The sequence below is a fragment of the Odocoileus virginianus genome, chromosome 3, assembly GCF_023699985.2.
Source record: "Odocoileus virginianus isolate 20LAN1187 ecotype Illinois chromosome 3, Ovbor_1.2, whole genome shotgun sequence".
Classification (NCBI taxonomy): Eukaryota; Metazoa; Chordata; class Mammalia; order Artiodactyla; family Cervidae; genus Odocoileus; species Odocoileus virginianus.
Window position 1 is genome coordinate 35672082 of NC_069676.1, and position 18890 is coordinate 35690971.

The 18890-nt window shown below is 53.8% G+C and overlaps 2 protein-coding genes across 2 annotated transcripts; one reads left to right on the forward strand and one right to left on the reverse strand.

The window, feature by feature from the left end:
* The first annotated feature begins 2663 nt into the window (after positions 1 to 2663).
* Positions 2664 to 14670, forward strand: SLC34A1 (solute carrier family 34 member 1). Its single transcript, XM_020874018.2, has 12 exons — positions 2664 to 2943; positions 3091 to 3240; positions 3325 to 3453; positions 3524 to 3667; positions 4601 to 4712; positions 4834 to 5029; positions 5112 to 5207; positions 10957 to 11026; positions 11280 to 11447; positions 12675 to 12791; positions 12891 to 13015; positions 13722 to 14670. Exons 1-12 carry the CDS (start codon positions 2835 to 2837, stop codon positions 14223 to 14225), a joined length of 1920 nt encoding a protein of 639 aa, XP_020729677.2. The 5' UTR covers positions 2664 to 2834; the 3' UTR covers positions 14226 to 14670.
* A 1241-nt stretch (positions 14671 to 15911) lies between these two features.
* PFN3 (profilin 3) lies at positions 15912 to 18188 on the reverse strand. Its single transcript, XM_020873970.2, has one exon. The coding sequence runs from the start codon at positions 16369 to 16371 to the stop codon at positions 15958 to 15960; it is 414 nt and encodes a 137-aa protein (XP_020729629.1). The 5' UTR covers positions 16372 to 18188; the 3' UTR covers positions 15912 to 15957.
* Positions 18189 to 18890: the final 702 nt, after the last annotated feature.

Here is an 18890-nt window from a genome sequence, read left to right on the forward strand (position 1 = left end):
GGTGCTAGGATCCAAACGCAGGTTGGCCTGTTTCCTTGCTCTTAGGCACTTCAATAGTCTACTGTGAACTCTACGCAGTGGATAATTCCACAGCACTCTGCAAATTAAGCACTAATATTAAAGAGGGAAGTGGACAAAAATGTCCATCCTCCTTGAAGGAAAACGCTGGGTCAGTGTCACCCTAAGATGTGTAAGATATTGAGCAATCAGAGGGCTATTGAGCCAAGAGCTGTTGACCTGAAACAGGGCGGAGAATCTAGAGAAGTTGGGGCCATTTTTTTGGCAGGGACACTTAAACCATCCTAGAAACAGTGAAAAGGGCATGAAAGCATGAAGAGAACAAACATGCTGAGGTTCTTTGTTCTAGGCACTGAGACAGGTCATTTAGCTCATTGAGTCCTACAGCTCCCAGACAAATCCATACTCATGGCCATTTTATAAGTGAAGAAACTAGGGCTCAGAGAGGTGAGGACTTAGGATCCCAGGACCACTCAGGGAATGGACTGTTTCTTGGATCAAGAGAGAAGCTAGCTCTTGGCTCAGCATGGAATAAGAACTCAACTACTGTTCTTAGAAATGAATGGATAGACACGTAGCTGACTGGGTGGAAGTTAGGTTGCTCAGACAGTTGCCCAAGCTAGATCTTGAATGGAATTCACCAGTCCTGGATCTGATAAAATCTAAATCCCTTAGAAGGGAATCACATGTCCCTATGTGAATATGGGCCCCCAACTCAGGCTTCAAGGTCCTACAAAAGGGAAAGAAACTTTCAGACTCCCTGCATTTCAGGGACTCCTCAAGAGACCTCAGGTCATCATCAGCTTCTTGATCCAGAAACCCAGCTGTGATATACCTCCCCTCCCACCCACCTCCCCAACACCAGTTGTTCTGCCCAAACATAACAACTCCTTGGGCAGACAATAAAGAATCCGCCTGCAATGCGGGAGACCTGAGTTTGATCCCTGGGTCGGAAATGATCCCCTGGAGAATGGAATGACTACCCACTTCTGTATTCTTGCCTGGAGATTCCATGGGCTGTATATTCCATGGGGCTACAAAGAATACAACTAGGGTCTAACAATTTCAAATTTCAATAAAAAGCATCCCAGGAGCGCACATTCTCCTCTCTGTTCCTTTTCTTCCCAGTTAGATTTGGACCTCATCCTCTCTCACCTGGACCATCTTATCACCCTCTTACCTGGTCTCTCTGCTTCCAGACTCACTCCCCTTGCCTCATGCCAACCCTTCCACACCCAGGACCATTCTAAAATGCAGACCAGCCCCTCCCCATCCAGGTAGCGGCTTCATTCTCTTGGGTCATATCTCAGATCTGGGGTCATGGACCCCCCACGATTGAGCACTACACAGCCCCTTGGAGTTTGTCTTCTGTTGTTTCCTCCATCACACAGTCTCTCTCCTTCGACTGTCCCTAAGGACACCCAGAGGCAAAGCAGTATAAAGTGTGTTTGGGTTACCTCCTGGGGAGTACTGTCAGGCCAAGGATGAGGGAAAGAGGCCAGAGCCATGGCATCTCTGGAGACTCTGGGAATGAGGTGCCTGAGTGGCATCAGGGTCTCTGCCTAGGGACATGGGATCATTTGTGCCCTCCTTGGTGGTTAAATCACAGTTCAGGCTGGGTATCTGTGTGGGAGAGGAAAGAGCCTATTCACAGACTCCCCCTGCAGAACTGACGATTAGCAATTAACCAGGAGGAATCTCCGGGATGAAGTTAATTGGGGAACAGAGGGAGGGAAGCTAGGATTCTAGGGACTTTGCCCTTGACCCAAAGGTATAAAGAGAAGGTCCCAGCTTCTCCTCAGGCTCCTAGGGCTTCCCTGAGCTGCTGGGCAGGAGCTGAAACACAGAACACCAAGGTGAGTCCAGAGTCCCCACATCCCAATCCCATCCCCATCTTAGCAGAAAATGGGCCCCTCACCTCTGTCCTTACTGTGCTCCCATTCCCATCCCCTGTAACATCTCAGTCCCAGCCCAGCCTGGCTCACTGCCTCAGAGTCTGTAGAATGGACTCATGCTCTTCGAGGGCTTGGAATTCAGCTCTGCATGGTCCCCAACCCCAACAGTCAGGACCCTTGGAATAAGGTTGGGGGTGGAGGGTGGGGGTGCTGAAGTAGACGGAGGTACTCCCACCCCAACAGCCGCTGAGAACTCCTGGGGCAGTTCCAGGGGTCCTAAAGCAAATTGGAGACTTCCCAGACTTGGGGTCAGGGTGGGGACCCTCCTTAACTAAACCAATCCTGGTTTTAGCCTCATACATGGCCGAAAGTCCCATCAGTGTTTGTTTATTGCTGGGGCGGGGCGGGGGAGGGTAGGGATGGATAGGGAAAGAGGTGCACTTGTGAGGGTGAACCCCTCTACCTCTGGGACACCTCTGGTGGTACCTTCCTCTGTCATGAGAATGCTTGTTCCTGTTGCCACGTTCCATCGATTTGAGGGATTATTTCATTGACATCTGTTTCTCTGCTAGACTTTGAGCTTCCTGGGGGCAGAAGCTGTATCTGTATTTAGCTAGCTGAACTCCAGCATCGAGCCCAGTGCCTGAGAAAGAGTAGATGCTCAATAAATACTTGCTGAATGAATGAATCCCCAGATCTGTGCTGAGCACCCATGTGCCTCTTTGGGTGTGTGTGGTGGTGGAGGGTGTGCTTCGCTGGGGGTGTGTTCGGGATCACACACCACGGGCGTTTGTGCAAGCGGGTGTATGGGTGCGGATGTAGGGGGATGAGTGTGTGAGTGTGTGTCAGTTTCCGGGACTCAGCAGTCATCACTCAGTGTTGCCATACTTCTGACACACAGGCCCACAGTGTGCACCTGAGATGATGTCCTACGGAGAGAAGCTGGGGGGCCAGGCTGTCTCCCCACTCCCAGTTCGTGGGGGGCACATGATGCATGGAGCGGCCTTTGCCTATGTGCCTAGCCCACAGGGTGAGTGCTACTCCCACCCCGGGTCCTGTTTTCCCTCTGTTGCGTGCGTCCCCAACCCGGAGGGAGGCCTCTAGCCCTCCGCCCAACCCCTCCAACCCTCCCTGGGAAACGGGGCCCCAGAGAAACCCTGATCAGCCCCGTCCCCAGTCTTACACAGGATTCCAGGGACCTCAGCCTACGGCTTCCCCAGCGTGGGCCCCGTGGCCCTCCCAGAGCGTGGCTGCCCCTACGGGGAGGTTGTGGAGCGCCACGACCCACTGCCTGCCAAGCTGGCCCAGGAGGATGAGCGGAAGCCAGGTGGGCCTGGGTTGGGGTGGCAGGGGTGTTCGCGGTCATTGGCAGAACACTCGAGCCCCTGTGCTCACAACCACCCATCTCCAGAACCTGGACTGGCCCAGAAACTGCACCGGGCTGGCGTGACACTCCTCAAGGTTCCGCTGATGCTTTCCTTCCTCTATCTCTTCGTCTGCTCCCTGGATGTGCTCAGCTCGGCTTTCCAGCTGGCTGGAGGTAGGGCGGAAGGGAGGGGGCCAGGGAAGGGGCCCGAAGCGTCTCGGACAATGCTGGCTTATGTTCTCAGGGAAGGTGGCGGGCGACATCTTCAAGGACAACGCCATCCTGTCCAACCCGGTGGCGGGCCTGGTGGTGGGGATCCTGGTGACTGTGCTGGTACAGAGCTCCAGCACCTCCACGTCCATTGTGGTCAGCATGGTTTCCTCTGGCTGTGAGTTGGCCCCACCAGGGTCAGGGAGAGTGCGGGGGGTGGGGGTGGTTCGATGCTGGGCCTGGGGCTCTGGGTGGGAAGAGCAGGAGACAGGGGCAGAGGACAATGGGCAGCTCTGGCATCTCCCACTCTATTCTCCAAAGCGTGGCCTCGAGTCTCAGCCAGGTGGGGTGCCCAGGAGCCGGGAAGGGTGGCAAGTAGGGAGTACAGGCCCAGGAAGGCTCACCTCCACGTCGCCACACAGTCACTCATTCCATCAGTTGAGGGGACAGAACCAGAGGAATCAGAGAAACAAAGCCTGCAGGAGGCATAGAGACATCTACGATTTATCGCCAGGAACTGACTATCGTGATTGCGAGGCAGGCTGGGCAGGCCACGGGGAAGGGCAGGCCAGAACTCATAGGCAAAAGCCGATACTGCAGGGCACAGGTGGAATTTCCTCTCGGGGAAGCCTCAGTTTCGCTCTTGGGGCCTTTCATCTCACTGGATGAGGCTTACCCAGATTACTGAGGTTAATCTCATTTCCTTAAAGTCAACTGATGGTTGAGGGAAATCACAGCAACATCTAGATCAGAGTTCCATTGAGTAACTGGGTACTAGCCAAGCTGATACATGAAACTGACATCACACTCGTGTACATATGTGCACACACAAGCACAGAGGCACAATTGCATATAGGACCTGTGTCCTCATTGACACATACCCACACACACATTCACATATTCGCAGCGGCAGCACGCATATGTGAACGTCAGTTTACATGCATGCACATAGCACATGCCCCTCGTACCTGTGATGCCAAGGCTGAGTAGAGTCAGCAGCGTGGCAAGAATGCCTGCTGGGGCGGGGATGTGGGCAACGGGTCTGACAGGAGGAACTGTGGGGGCAGGAGTTGGGTGGCCACCCCTCCCAGTTTCTGCCTTTTTCTACCAGTGCTGGAGGTGAGCTCTGCCATCCCCATCATCATGGGCTCCAACATCGGCACCTCTGTCACCAACACCATCGTGGCTCTGATGCAGGCGGGGGACAGAACTGACTTCCGGCGGTGAGGGGGGAGTGGTGAGGGGCCTGTCCTTGTTAGGGGAGGGTGGTCCCCCATGCCAGGAGCCCCTAGTCTGAGCGTCTCCTGGCTCCAGCCTGCCCTGCAATGTGGCCTCCCTGCCCAGGGCTTTCGCGGGGGCCACCATACACGACTGCTTTAACTGGTTGTCAGTTCTGGTGCTGCTGCCCCTGGAGGCTGCCACAGGGTACCTGCACCACATCACTCGACTTGTGGTGGCCTCCTTCAACATTCGCGGCGGCCGCGATGCCCCTGACCTGCTCAAGATCATCACAGAGCCCTTCACTAAGCTCATCATCCAGGTAGCGGCAGGGCGGGTGTGAGGTGGGGGCCCGGGGGATTGTAGGACCACACCCTCACACCCACCGCCCACACTGCCCACAGCTGGACAAGTCTGTGATTACCAGCCTTGCCTCCGGGGATGAGTCCCTGAGAAATCACAGCCTCATCCGTGTCTGGTGTCACCCAGATCCCACAGAGGTGAGTACTGGGTCCAGCCTCGGTGAGAAGACTCCCTCTTCAGACAGCTGACTGCTAGAGTCATGGTCTGTTCAAAAGCTCTGTAGAGAGAGACCTTGGCAATCCTTTAGCTGGGGAGGACAGGCAGGGGGCACTTTTGCTGTGATATTGCACCTTGTGGCGGATATTGCTATACCCTCGCTGTCTCACACCAGCTTTAGGCGGCCATTGCTAATCAATTAGAGTTAGCATGTCATTGAATTAGCCCAGATATCAGTTCTCAAAATGTGGGCCAATGGCACACCTATCACCTGGGAACCCACTAGAGACAAAGTATCTGGCCCTTTCCTAGACTCACTAAATTAGAAAAAAATAAAAATCAGGTGGTGCCCAGCAGTCTACATTTCAACAAGCCGACTAGTTGAAGAACCACTGATCTGGCTCAACTCTGTGGTTCCACAGGTAAAGAAATAGGCTCCAAGAGGCTAAAAAACCCTTTAGAGCTTATTTTACTGCTTCAGGGCCCTGAGCGTGGGTCTTGCAGTCTAGGGCTATCTCTCCCCATTGGGATCTAGGGAGCTGCTTCGTGACAGCTCTGCCGTGTTTGGGGGCCCAGCTAATGTGCAGAGAAGGGCAGGGAGAGAGTGCTACAAGGATGCCTGAGAAAACCAAGACCAACAGGGAACCAGCCCAGGAGCAGGACAAGCAGGCCATGGAGACCTCACTGGAGACACACAGCCACTTGTACTGATACTGGGTTCCTTCTGCTGGAGACTGCCAAAGGCCTGTGTCCCCTTGTCCTGTGTGTTCTTCCTGCTGTTTCCTGGCTTCTCGCGCCTGGGAAGAGGCTCCGTTTGGATCAGTTGGACACTCATTGACCAGCCATCATACCAGGCTAACAAGGAAGCAGGCAATTACCGCACTTCCTCATTCAGCCATCAAAAAAGGAAAATGCTTCATCAAAACCATAATCCACAGTATCTACTTCCCCTTGATTGTGACATACAAGAAGTAACACCATTGAGAACAAAAGACGAGGAAACAGCACAACATCTTCCCTCCCTACTTGATGTTCCCGGACTTTATCCCAGCGTGAACAGAGAACATTCTTTCAACCGGCCCTGCAAGCTTCCTTTGCATCTGAGTGGCACACAGCTCCAACTCAGTGCTGAGCGTTCAGGCAGTTCGAGATCAAAAAGCGCATGCGGACAGCTTTTACAGTGGCTTTATGACCCCACTAACACGTCTCTCCTTCTCACAAGCACTCTGGGCACTCTCCGAGAGCTCTGAATCGCTAAAATCCCCTCTGCTTCACTGCAAACCCTGAAAGACCAGAGTCACACACTTTGATCAAAAAGCGAGTTGTGGAAAGGAGTTCCTCAGCTGTGGTGATCCTCGCTTACTGAAATCCCCACCGCCTGCCTGCAGCTGCATTCAGCCAGTCTCCCTTTGCAGGATGCAAACGGGGCCCTCACCTGATGGAACCCTCAGTGATGCTGGTGAGGCGGACATGATCCCCCTGGAACCTGAGGTCCAGCGACCAGAAGCAAGCTGCCCTGTTCCCTGTCTTCACATGTTCCTCTATGGCTCCTGCTACCACTCGCCTGCTCACTGGTTTCTCATCCCAGCCGTCCTGGGGAAACCTTTCCTTGACAGCAGGGTCCAGATACAATTTCCTTGGCCTGGAGAGTAGCAGGGGGTGGGAGGTAAGCTCCCGGTTCTGGCCCTCTCTCTGAGTCCCCTCAGGAAAGTGGCTCACAATCATGTGCCCTGGCAGTTCCTCCTGCACATTTTTCCTTTGGCCACTGAGTCTCCCTGTGGCCCCTTCTGACCTGTTCTCACTGCCTTCAGCTTTTACCAAGCCAGGCCCAACCTTGCCTGAGCCAGCCTCCAGGGCACCTATCTGATTGGCAGTCTGGAATTTTCCAGATGGTGAAAGAAAAAGCCAGAGGTGGTATTAGTATTCCAACAACTCTTGATGCTCAGGGGGTCCTGACACTGTCCTGGGAATTACCTTCTTGTGTGGTCACCCTGTGGATTGTCAACCCTACATGCATGGATGAAAGAAGCTTCTTCCAAAGACTTGCAACCTGGGAGGCAGGGATTATCACAACCCCATTTTAAAAAGTTTACTTACTTTTTGGCTGCGGTGGGTCTTCACTGCTGCACGTGGGCGCTCTAGTTGCAGTGAGCGGGGGCTACGCTCTAGTTGTGGTGTGTGGGCTTCTTAACTGTGGTGGCTTCTCTTGTTGCAGGGCACGGGCTCTGGGCGCGCCGGGCTTCAGTAGTTGTAGCTCGATGGCTCAGTAGTTGTGATGCAGAAGCTTAGTTGCTCTGCGGCACGTGGGATCTTAGTTCCAGGACCAGGGACCCAACCTGTGTCCCGTGCCTTGGCAGGCAGATTCTTAACCACTGGATCAACAGGGAAGTCCCTTACAACCCCATTTTAAACAGGCTCAGACAGGTTTGTCCAAGTCTATGCAACTGAGGGGGGACCAAAGTCCTGGAGGAAACTACACCCCACACTCGACTCTCCATTTCAACTTCTCTTCCAGATGTATGTCCCACCCTATGTGTCCATTGCCCACTCTGCCTATCGGGCATGAATGCCACCAGGTGACCACAGCCACTTGGGAGACCCTCCGGGGTGATAGGTAGGGCTGTAAAAGTGAATTCTCCTCTTCGCCACCAGATGGCGCCACTAGCACAGCACTCACCCTCTGCTTCCAGAAAAACAAAGACCCTGGAACACCCCTTCTCCTGGAGGAGAGGCTGCAGTACTGGCCTGAACACTGCGCTATTTCCCCGCCCCACCTCCTGCCAGGGTGTTGGGGGAGAATTCTTGGAGCTCACATCCCTCTGTGAGCTTAATCTGGTGGCTCAGATGGCAAAGAGTCTGCCTGCAATGCAGGAGACCTGAGTTCAATCCCTGGGTTGGGAAGATCCTCTGGAGAAGGAAATGGCAACCCACTCCAGTATTCTTGCCTGGAGAATCCCATGGACAGAGGGGCCTGGAGGGCTCCAGTCCGTGAGCTCACAAAGAGTTAGACATGACTGAGCAGCTAACGCTTTCACATTTTCAGTTGCCAGAGGTCTCCTTAGTTTGGGTTGTCCCTTCAGGCACATAAATTCCACACTTTCTTTTTCCAGGCTTCTCACAACTAGCCCCTGGGGAGAAGTGGGCTACATTATGGACTGCACGCTGCAGACAAGGAAATGGAGGCTGAGAGAGGTTTCATGTTTGGTCCAGCGTCACACAGCAGGGAGTGCTCAGCTGGGGTTTGAGCACAGCTCTTTTCTTATCCCGCTTTAGAGAAAACAGGCTCAGTGAGGTGGCATGACCTGCGCAAGGTAGTTGGGATAAAAAGCAGGACTGAACTCAGATCTGCCTGATGGCAAACACCTGGCTCCCTCCCAGTTACCATTGCTTTCCAGCCAGCTTTTGCAATCAAGCCCATCAGAGACCATTTTCTCTGATTTCTCAGCCTGTGATTATGGCCGAGGCTTGAAGGTACTCCAGGGCTCAGGTATGGGTGCACAAATGAGTGCGCTGCTCCACTCAAGGGAGTACATGCCACTAAAATAAGCCCCGACTTAAAGTCATGTGCCATAAATAGTTCTTATCTCTAACAACGTGTGTGCTAGTCACTCAGTCAGTCACACTGACTCTCTGCAAACCGCGTGGACTCTAGCCCACCAGGCTCTTCTGTTCATGGAATTCTCCAGACAAGAATACCAGAGTGGGTTGCCAATTCCTTCTCTAGGGGATCTTTCCAACCCAGGGATTGAACCCTGGTGTCCCACATTGCAGGCAGGTTCTTTATCTTCTGAGCAGAGAAACCCATCTCTAACATCTTTAAATGACACAGTTTAAAATAAAACATAAAAGAGCTGTAAACCCAAGTGCCATACCCCATTTGAGCCCCTCCCCCCAGCACCCAGGGAGGTCAGAGGGGTGTGAGCTGCTGACACCCTAGGGAGAATGGGACCAGGGTCTATATCAGCTCCCACAGGTGGCAGAATGTGGTGACAGACGCTGTGGTTCTTGCATTTTGCTGGGGGCCCAAGGAGTCACTACCCCTTTCCAGGACCCAAGTTGTCCATCACGACATGGCTTTTCTGAAGCCAAGCCTGGCCCACTTTCTCCTTTCACTGACAGGATCCTGGGGGAAAGGTAAGGAGCCTTAGGTTGCATTTTTAAAAAAGAACTCCTTGGGGAATTCCCTGGCCGTCCAGGGACTAGGACTCCGCACTTTCACTGCCGAGGGCCTGGGTTCGATCCCTAGTCAGGGAACTAAGATCCTACAAGCTGTGCCAGGAAAAAAAAAATCCCAACTCAAGAAGGCTACAAAGGAGTGGTCCCCAGGCCAGACTGGCCTTCACAGAATTGTAAAGTACATCTTGAAGTGGTTGCCAACATTTACAGATTGGGAGATTTTATCTACATGTTTAGAGTTGCGGTTTCTCTTGTAAAAGCAGGCCCTTTGGCTGAGCTGGGCTACATCTCTGGATGGTGACTGTGGCCTGGAGCTCAGCAGCTGCGGCCCCTTTAGGCCCAACATGCTTCCCAACACCTCCACACAGCCTGAGCCCCTCGTCTAGCTACCTGCCTGGCCCTGGGCCCTCTGAATAAAGAAACCTCCCCAGGAACGCTCTCCTCTTCACTGACATTACATTAGTGGGGGAGGGAAGAAATATGGGGCCTGGGCCCTCTGCTCCATCCTCTCTGGACAAGGAATTGAGGAAAACTCCAGAACTTGGGCAAGATGCCTGAGGGGAGAGGATGGGGCAAGGGTACCAGGGAAGAGGGGCGCACTGAGGCAGGGATTGATAATAAACGATGGGAAAGGGAGAGTTTTCAGAAAAAGTGGGCCATGGTCAGCAGCATCCAGGGCCCAGGAGAGGTGGGAGAAACATGGACAAGACGCCCTCTGATCAGGAGGCCCCTGCAGGCCCCGGTGAGAGCCAGATCAGTGAGCTGATGGAGTAGAGTATTCTGAGGGCCAACTGCAGCCAGATTCTCCTGTGGCAGATGTTTCACCCCCATTTCATCACTAGAGGAAGCAGAGGGCAGGCAAAGAACCCAGGGGCAGGTAGTCACAAGGACCACCTGTATCCTCTCCATCCCCCATCTCTCCCTAACCCCCATTTTAGTCCCAGTCGCAGAATGCACATTCCCAAACTTGTTATGTCAATCTCAGCCATGAAATTAAGATGCTTGCTCCTTGGAAGAAAAGCTATGACCAACTTTGACAGCATATTAAAAAGCAGGGACATTAGTTTGCTGACAAAGGTCCATCTAGTCAAAGTTACAGTTTTTCCAGTAGTCATGTCTGAATCGAGAGTTGGGCCATAAAGAAAACTGAGTGCCGAAGAATTGCTGCTATTGAACTGAGGTATTGGAGAAGATTCTTGAGAGTCCCTTGGGCTGCAAGGAGATCAAACTAGTCAATCCTAAAGGAAATCAGTCCTGAATATTCATTGGAAGGATTGATGCAGAAGCTGAAGCTCCAATATTTTGGCCACCTGATTCGAAGAACTGATTCATTAGAAAAGACTCTGATGCTGGGAAAGATTGAAGGCAGGAGGAGAAGGGGACGACAGAGAATGAGATGATTGGATGGCATCACCGACTCGATGGACAGGAATTTGAGCAAGCTCTGGGAGTCGGTGATGGACAGGGAAGCCTGGCGTGCTGCAGTCCATGGGGTCGCAAAGAGTCAGATACGACTGAGCAACTGAACTGAACTGACCTCTCGTCTTAATCTAGGTTCCCACTCCTATGCCCAGGGCAGAGGCCAACACCAGCCGGATGGTCAGAAATGCCACCCTGGAGAAGTGTGAGTACCCCCAGTATGAGAGATGTCCAGCCCAGCAGGGAAGAGCCTGGCAGAGGCAGGGCCATCTTCCACCTGGCTGCTGCTTCCAGCCCAGAAGGACAGCTGTTGGCCAGCCTAGCTCCTGGGCTGGGGTCAGGCTCTCATGTAGAGGTTGAAGGAACAGGAGGCTCTGAGTCCAAGAGGGTGGCAAAGGTTGGGGGCTGGGAGCCGGACTGAGGGGGCAGCAGATTGATACCACTCCCCCACCCCACAGGCAACCACATCTTTGTGGACACGGGGCTGCCTGACCTGGCTGTGGGGCTCATCCTGCTGGCTGGCTCCCTGGCCCTCCTGTGCACCTGTCTCATCCTCCTTGTCAAGATGCTCAACTCTCTGCTCAAGGGCCAGGTGGCCAAGGTCATTCAGAAGGTCATCAACACTGGTGAGCCCCGAGCAGTGGGTGGGCAGGCCCCAGGACGGGCTTCTGGACCTTGTTAATCCTTCCACTGCCGTACTGTGTGATCTGGGTAAAGCCCTACCATCTTTGAGCCTCAGTTTCCCCATGTGAACAAAGAAGCGGTTGGACTGGGTGATGATATATGAGGTCCCTGAGATGCTGACAAGCTGGGAATCTGTGGCTGCTTCCGTTTTAGCAGGTGACTCCAAAGGGATTCCCAGAGGCCATCGTTTGATTCAATTAACAAATAGTCATCAAGTCCCCTCCGTGTGCCAGGCAGAGAGTGGTGTGAGGGGTACAGAGGTGAGCCTCACAGAGCTGCCTCTTGCCCTCAGGGGGCTCACAGCACACACGGGAAGACAGCCAAAAAAAAAAAAATGATCGAGGGGGGATAAATTCAGATGAAAGAGAACAGTAACTGCCAAACAGAAAGCAAAAACAGCAAATAGAATATGGACGAGTTGCTTTTGATTGGGGGTCAGTGGCTTCTGCGCAGAGGTGACATTTGAGCAGGGACCTAAATATGAAGCATTCAGACGTGGCCGAAGAGCTTTTTGAGTGGAGGGAGCAGTACATGCAAAGGCTCTGAGGCAGGACTTGGCTGTGCAGGCTTGTGGCACAGATAGGTGGCCAGCCCTGCGGTGGGAGCTCGGTGAGTGAGGTGGACAGAGGCAGGAAGAGGTCAGCGAGGTAACAGGGCCCTGCAGGCTGCACTTAGAGCCTGGACTTGATCCAGGGCGATGGGGGCACTTGGGGGTTTGGGCAGTGACACTATCTGACTTTCATTTAGGCCTCATGCTGAGCTTTGGGGGACCCCACCTGGCATGAGCAGAGGCCGTATGACAAGTGCTGGAATAGGGGCATTTGTGGATCTGTGGGAGTTCAGAGGAAGGAGAAGCAAAGTCTGCCTGGGAGCTGGGGTCAGGGAGGGCTCTCCAGCGGCAGTGATACCCACACTGAGTCCTGAGCATGAATATTTAGGAGTGAGGAAGCTATCCCAGGCAGAAGGAACAAGGGAACAAAAGTATGATGGAAGCAGGCTAAGAAGGGTCTTTAATCCAAGATCAAGGAGGACCAGGAGAAGCTGCCGCAGTTGAGCAGGAGACTGACAAGGTGCCACTTGGAAGCTGGCATCGGAGACCTCCTCCCCAAGAAATGTCCCCGCCCCCTCAACCCCCTCCCACTGATCCTACTTTGACGGTTTCCTTGCAGACTTTCCCAGCCCCTTCACCTGGGCCACAGGCTACTTTGCCATGGTGGTAGGGGCCAGCATGACTTTTGTCGTCCAGAGCAGCTCTGTGTTCACCTCAGCCATCACCCCACTCATCGGTGAGTCCTCACACGGAGGCAGGGTCAGGTGGGGTGGGGCCGGCAGGGAAAGGCTAAAGGAGGGTGCTGTGGAGCCCGTGTCCTCTGCTCTGCCCCCAGGCCTCGGTGTGATCAGCATTGAGCGCGCCTACCCGCTCACCCTGGGCTCCAACATCGGTACCACCACCACGGCCATACTGGCTGCCCTGGCCAGCCCCCGGGAGAAGCTGTCCAGCGCTTTCCAGGTGAGCTTGGGAGAGGAGCCCTGCCAGAGGGAGGACAGGGCTAGGACTGGCACCGGAAGCCTGACCCAGTGTAGACAGTGTGTACCAAACAGTTTTTGACTGCCTAGCAGGGGGCACCTGCTGTGCCAGACTCTATGGAAATCATATGGGCAAAGTATACCTCATGCCACCGTCAAGACCTTAGAGTCTAACAAGGGAGACATTACTGAGAACACAGAGTCAGACGCGACTGAGTGTGTGTGCGCGCACACATGCCAATCAATGAACAAGAGTCAGCGGGATTCACCTTCTAAGGAAGGGGTGCTGTTAAGAGGGGGCCTGGCTCCATCTGGGGGATCAAGGACTGAGGGGCAGACAGCAAAGAGGCTGCTCTTCTAGGAGCAAAGGAGTAATGGATAAGCCAGGATGCTGCTCACTCAGGAGGCCAGACCTTCTGAACCAGAAATCAGTATGAATCTTTCAGCTCCTGGATCCGGATGGGATCTGCTGGGGAACTCCTGAGGGGTTAGTGGGGGGAAATGTGGAGGGTTTAGGGCAGCAGTTATGTACCCACTGGTCCGGAAGTGTACCAGTGTTTCACTGGGGGCATGCTAGCCCTGAGTGCTGACTTTCCTGCTGCCCAGAGCTGGCGGTCCCCTGTCATCTAATCCTGACTCGGGAGCTAGGGCCCGTGCCCGCCTCCACCCCTCTGCCCTCTCCCCTGCAGATTGCCCTCTGCCACTTCTTCTTCAACATCTCTGGCATCCTGCTGTGGTACCCCGTGCCCTGCACGCGCCTGCCTATCCGCATGGCCAAGGCTTTGGGCAAACGCACGGCCAAGTATCGCTGGTTCGCCGTCCTCTACCTCCTCCTGTGCTTCCTGCTGCTGCCCTCGATGGTGTTTGGGCTCTCCATGGCAGGCTGGCGGGCAATGGTAGGTGTGGGCGCACCCTTCGGGGCCCTGCTGGCCTTCGTGGTGCTTGTCAGCGCGCTGCAGAGTCGCAGCCCGGGGTGCCTGCCCAAGTGGCTGCAGACGTGGGACTTCCTGCCCCCATGGATGCACTCCCTGAAGCCCCTGGACCGCCTCATCACCCGCGCCACCTTGTGCTGCGCCAGGCCCGAGCCCCGCTCACCCCCACTGCCCGCCAGGGTCTTCCTGGAGGAACTTCCCCCTGCCACACCCTCCCCCCGCCTTGCCATGCCCCATCACCACAACGCCACCCGTCTCTAGGCTCCAGCCCAGATGGCTGCCTGGAGCCAGAAGGGGCCTGTGTCTGAGATGCCCAGGGTGCAAGGGCAGAGGGGTGTGTCTGGGCATGCGCCAGTGCTTGTATAGGTCCTGGGAGGTCTCGGCTGGTGCGGCTGAGAGTGTGTATGTGCACATGTGGGGGCCGCATGCCAACTGCAAGGTATCTGGGTATGATTGTGAGTCCTTTGCATATGTATTTGGAAGCCTGAACTTGTGTCCCTGTGTACACGCAACTCTGACTGGGCTGGGTGGGAGTAAGGGTGAGTCCTTGTATGTGACCTACAGCTGTTTGCTGGGGCATAGATGTGGGTGCCTGAGTCACTGCCTGAATTCTCACCCCCTCCCTGCCACCTTCCTTCCTCCATGATACCATTCTCCTCATCCTCACCCAGGGTTCCTGCATCTCCACTACAAGCCCCTTCCTAACACTGCCTCATTAAAAAGAAAAGAAAGAAATGAAACTCTCATTGTGCACTTGGAAATCTGCTTGCTCTCCATCTGGAGGGGAGGAACAGATCATGGTTTGGGGCTCAGCAGTACTGTCTCCGCTCCCAAAGAGAGCCTGCTGTGCCCTGGAAAAGCCAGCCAACAAGTTCTCCCCAACAATCCTCTTGACCCTGCCTAATGAGTCCAATTCACAATTCAAACTCCCTGGAAGCCCCCGTGAGGGCTACCTTAAGGGAAGTGGAAGGAGGGCTCCGTGCATCTCTATACCCAGCAGGCTGACCTCTGCTCTCTACCTGTCTCCTTCCCCTACTCTGGGATAAAATCAGTTCTCCAGAAACCCAGTGACAGGTGGGGGCCCATCAGGGCTACTGGAGGAAGGAGAGGGAGGGTGGAGATGGGCAAGAGAAGCCATGCCCTGGGCCCCAATGCGCAGCGGGCAGAGACCAGCCACTTTCCCTCCCATTTTATACTCTGCCTTTGGGTGGTAAACCAGGCTTCATTTATGCCCACCCAACTTTTTCAATTCCTCCTCCCCCATAGGGCCCCCTGAGCAGAGGTCTGCAGAAGGAGAGGCAAAGGGCGGGCAATGCCAAAGCTCCTCCCTCTAGTCCAGGGACATCTCTGGGGCCTTTGGACCCCAAAGTGGCAGAAGACTGTGGGGCCCGGTATCTAGTTGTGATGGTTTACAACACTTGCCTCCCCATCCCCACATCCACCCCCTTTGAAGTGTTGTGGGGGGATGCAAGGGCCTGGAAGCCCCAGAGCTGTTCTCCAAGCTACCAACACCATCATGTTACCCACCCACAGTCCTTGCTAGTGCATCTTCTTGCTAGGTGGAGGTGAGAATTACACTGGTCCCAGCTTAGGGAGTGGTGTTGGAGGGTGGGGAGGGGACTTCCTTTAGAGTCTGTCCCACACAGACTTGTAGAAGTTTTATGGGAAAGGATACTCAGGTCTGAGTTGGAGCATTTGAGGAGGCTACCCCCTCCTTAGCTTGGGTGTCCCTAGGGAACCTGGGGAGGCACCAAGGCCTTCAGACTCTGGCCTAGGGAGTTGTCCAGAGGCAGGGCACCCATGGGAGGTCCTGAGATAGAGCCTAGCAGGCTGGGAAGCCTCTGGACTCATAATACCAACCTCATCAGACACCTTCTGCAAGGATCTAGTAAAGTACCTTCCTCATCAGCAATTCCCCCTACTCCCCCTCACAACTGGAGTGTGATCTGCCACGCCCAGGTCAGACTTTATTCTGGATTGGCCGGCTGTCCTGCTAGGTGCCCCGCGAGCGCAGCCCATGGATCAGCTCGTGCATCGTCTTGTTGAGAATGCCCCCGTGCACGCCCCGCCGGCCCATGAGCACGAGCAGCGCCCGAGGCGTGTGGCCCACGCAGATGGCGCGCCCGTCCAGACCCTTGGTGCGCGCGTCCAGCACTCCGTCGCCCTCGGCCAGCAGGTGGTCTCGGATGACGCAGCAACGGCGGCCCGCCACGCACAGCCCCGCCTGGAGGAAGGTGCTCCGGTCTGGCCCAGTGAGCACACCCACCTCCTGCGGTGAGATGGCTGCCAGCAGGCCCCCAGGCCTCGAGGCCCACACGCAGCGATTGTCCGAGTGGCCCACGATGGCTACGTCGTCGATGCGCTGGTCCCGAAGCACTGCACTGATGTAACCTTTCCAGTCGCCCATTCCGGCTCAGAGTGCACCCCTCGCTTCGCACTTTCCAGGTCGTCCAGCGGCACCACGTGCCTAGAATGCCCAGGACACTATGACGTATTCAGGGGCGTGGTTATGACGTTGAGGCAACCGTGACATCACATAGGGGTTGCCTACGCTGGAGAATAGGGTGGGGGTGGGGCCGCGTTCGTACCTATTGCCTGATGAAGTTTTAAAGTTGGCCTGAAGGATTGAATTGCACAGCAGTCTAGCTGTCAGACAACAACAACAAAGTGCTTAAATGATCCATCAAGAACAACATGCTGCTGCTGCTAAGTCGCTTCAGTCGTGTCCGACTCTGTGCAACCTCATAGAGGGCAGCCCACCAGGCTCCCCCGTCCCTGGGATTCTCCAGGCAAGAACACTGGAGTGGGTTGCCGTTTCCTTCTCCAATGCAGGAAAGTGAAAAGTGAAAGTGAAGTCGCTGAGTCGTGTCCAACTGTTAGCGACCCCATGGACTGTAGCCTACCAGGCCCCTCCGTCCATGGGATTTTCCAGGCAAGAGTACTGGAGTAGGGTGCCATTGCCTTCTCCTCAAAAACAGCATCAGTTCAGTTCAGTCGCTCAGTTGTGTCCGACTCTTTGGGACCCCATGAATCACAGCACACCAGGCCTCCCTGTCCATCACCAACTCCCAGAGTTTACTCAAACTCATGTCCATTGAGTCGGTGATGCCATCCAACCATCTCATCCTCTGTTGTCCCCTTCTCCTCCTGCCCCCAATCCCTCCCAGCATCAGGGTCTTTTCCAATGAGTCAACTCTTCACATGAGGTGGCCAAAGTACTGGAGTTTCAGCTTCAGCATCAGTCCTTCCAATGAACACCCAGGACTGATCTCCTTTAGGATGGACTGGTTGGATCTCCTTGCAGTCCAAGGGACTCTCGAAAGTCTTCTCCAACACCATAGTTCAAAAGCATCAATTTTTCAGCACTCAGCTTTCTTCACAGTCCAACTCTCATATCCATACATGACCACTGGAAAAACCATAGCGTTGACCAGATGGACCTTTGTTGGCAAAGTAATGTCTCTGCTTTTTAATATGCTATCTATGTTGGTCATAACTTTCCTTCCAAGGAGTAAGCATCTTTTAATTTCATGGCTGCAATCACCATCTGCAGTGATTTTGGAGCCCAAAAAAATAAAGTCTGACACTGTTTCCACTGTCTCCCCATCTATTTCCCATGAAGTGATGGGATGAGATGCCATGATCTTAGTTTTCTGAATGTTAAGCTTTAAGCCAACTTTTTCACTCTCCTCTTTCACTTTCATCAAGAGGCTTTTTAGTTCATCTTCACTTTCTGCCATAAGGGTGGTGTCATCTGCATATCTGAGGTTATTGATATTTCTCCCAGCAATTTTGATTACAGCTTGTGCTTCTTCCAGCCCAGCGTTTCTCATGATGCACTCTGCATACATGAGTTTAAAAACAAAAAAGAAAGGTGCCCTGTCTGGACAGCCAGACCGCTCAGGTCTGATAACCATTCAATCCTAAAGAATGTGGTTCTCAGACATGAGGAGTATCAGAATCTCCTGGAAAGCTGTTAAATAGATTGCTGGGTCCCAACTCAGATTTTCTCTCATCCTGTACTGTGGGATGTAGCCAGAGAAAATGCATGTCTAACAAGTTCCCTGCTGACGGTCCAGGAAACACACTTCGAGATCCACTGCCCTAGTGAGAACTGGGGCAGGGGTAAGGGGCTTCCTTGCAATGACAACCCACTCCAGTACTCTTGCCTGGAATGGACGGAGGAGCCTGGTAGGCTGCAATCCATGGGGTCACTAAGAGTTGGACACAACTGAGTGACTTCACTTTCACTTTCCTGCATTGGAGAAGGAAACGGCAACCCACTCCAGTGTTCTTGCCTGGAGAATCCCAGGGACAGGGGAGCCTGGTGCGCTGCCCTCTATGAGGTCTCACAGAGTCGGACACGACTGAAGCGACTTAGCAGCAGAAGCAGCAGAAGGGGCTTCCACGCCAGCAGCCTTAAGGGCTCACGCCACTGTTTTAATGTTGAGTACTTTATATATATATCTTTTGGTAGCAGCACATAGGATCTTAGTTCCCCCACCAGGGATTGCACCCCCTGTATTGAAAGCATGGAGTCTCAACCACTGAACTGCCAGGGAACTCTCTAATGTTAAGTACCTCTAACCATGGTTCTCAACCTCCACTGTGGATAGAATCACCTGGGGAGTTTTAAAAAACATCCGGCCACCCACTCCCATCCCTAAAATATTGATTTAGTTGACCTGAGGTGGATGTTGGGCATAGGTTCAAAAAGCTCCCCAAGGTGATTTGATGTACAGTCAAAGTTGAGAACTCCTGTAAACTTAAAATATTAGTTTCATATTCATGGAATCACCTGGTTTGGTACACAGTGTGACTTAGTAAATATCAGCTGAACGTGAATTTAAATCTTGCATCAGATCTCAATAGATTCTGTACTCTGACTGGGCCTGAAGAAGTTGAGTACCGGTATACTGTTTTGGG

Coding starts and splice junctions, on each gene's coding strand:
- SLC34A1 (XM_020874018.2), top strand. CDS start 2,835: ATGATGTCCTACGGAGAGAAGCTGGGGGGCCAGGCTGTCTCCCCACTC. Junction 3,454..3,523: donor GGCTTTCCAGCTGGCTGGAG/GTAGGGCGGAAG, acceptor TTATGTTCTCAG/GGAAGGTGGCGGGCGACATC. Junction 5,030..5,111: donor TCACTAAGCTCATCATCCAG/GTAGCGGCAGGG, acceptor CACTGCCCACAG/CTGGACAAGTCTGTGATTAC.
- PFN3 (XM_020873970.2), bottom strand. CDS start 16,371: ATGGGCGACTGGAAAGGTTACATCAGTGCAGTGCTTCGGGACCAGCGC.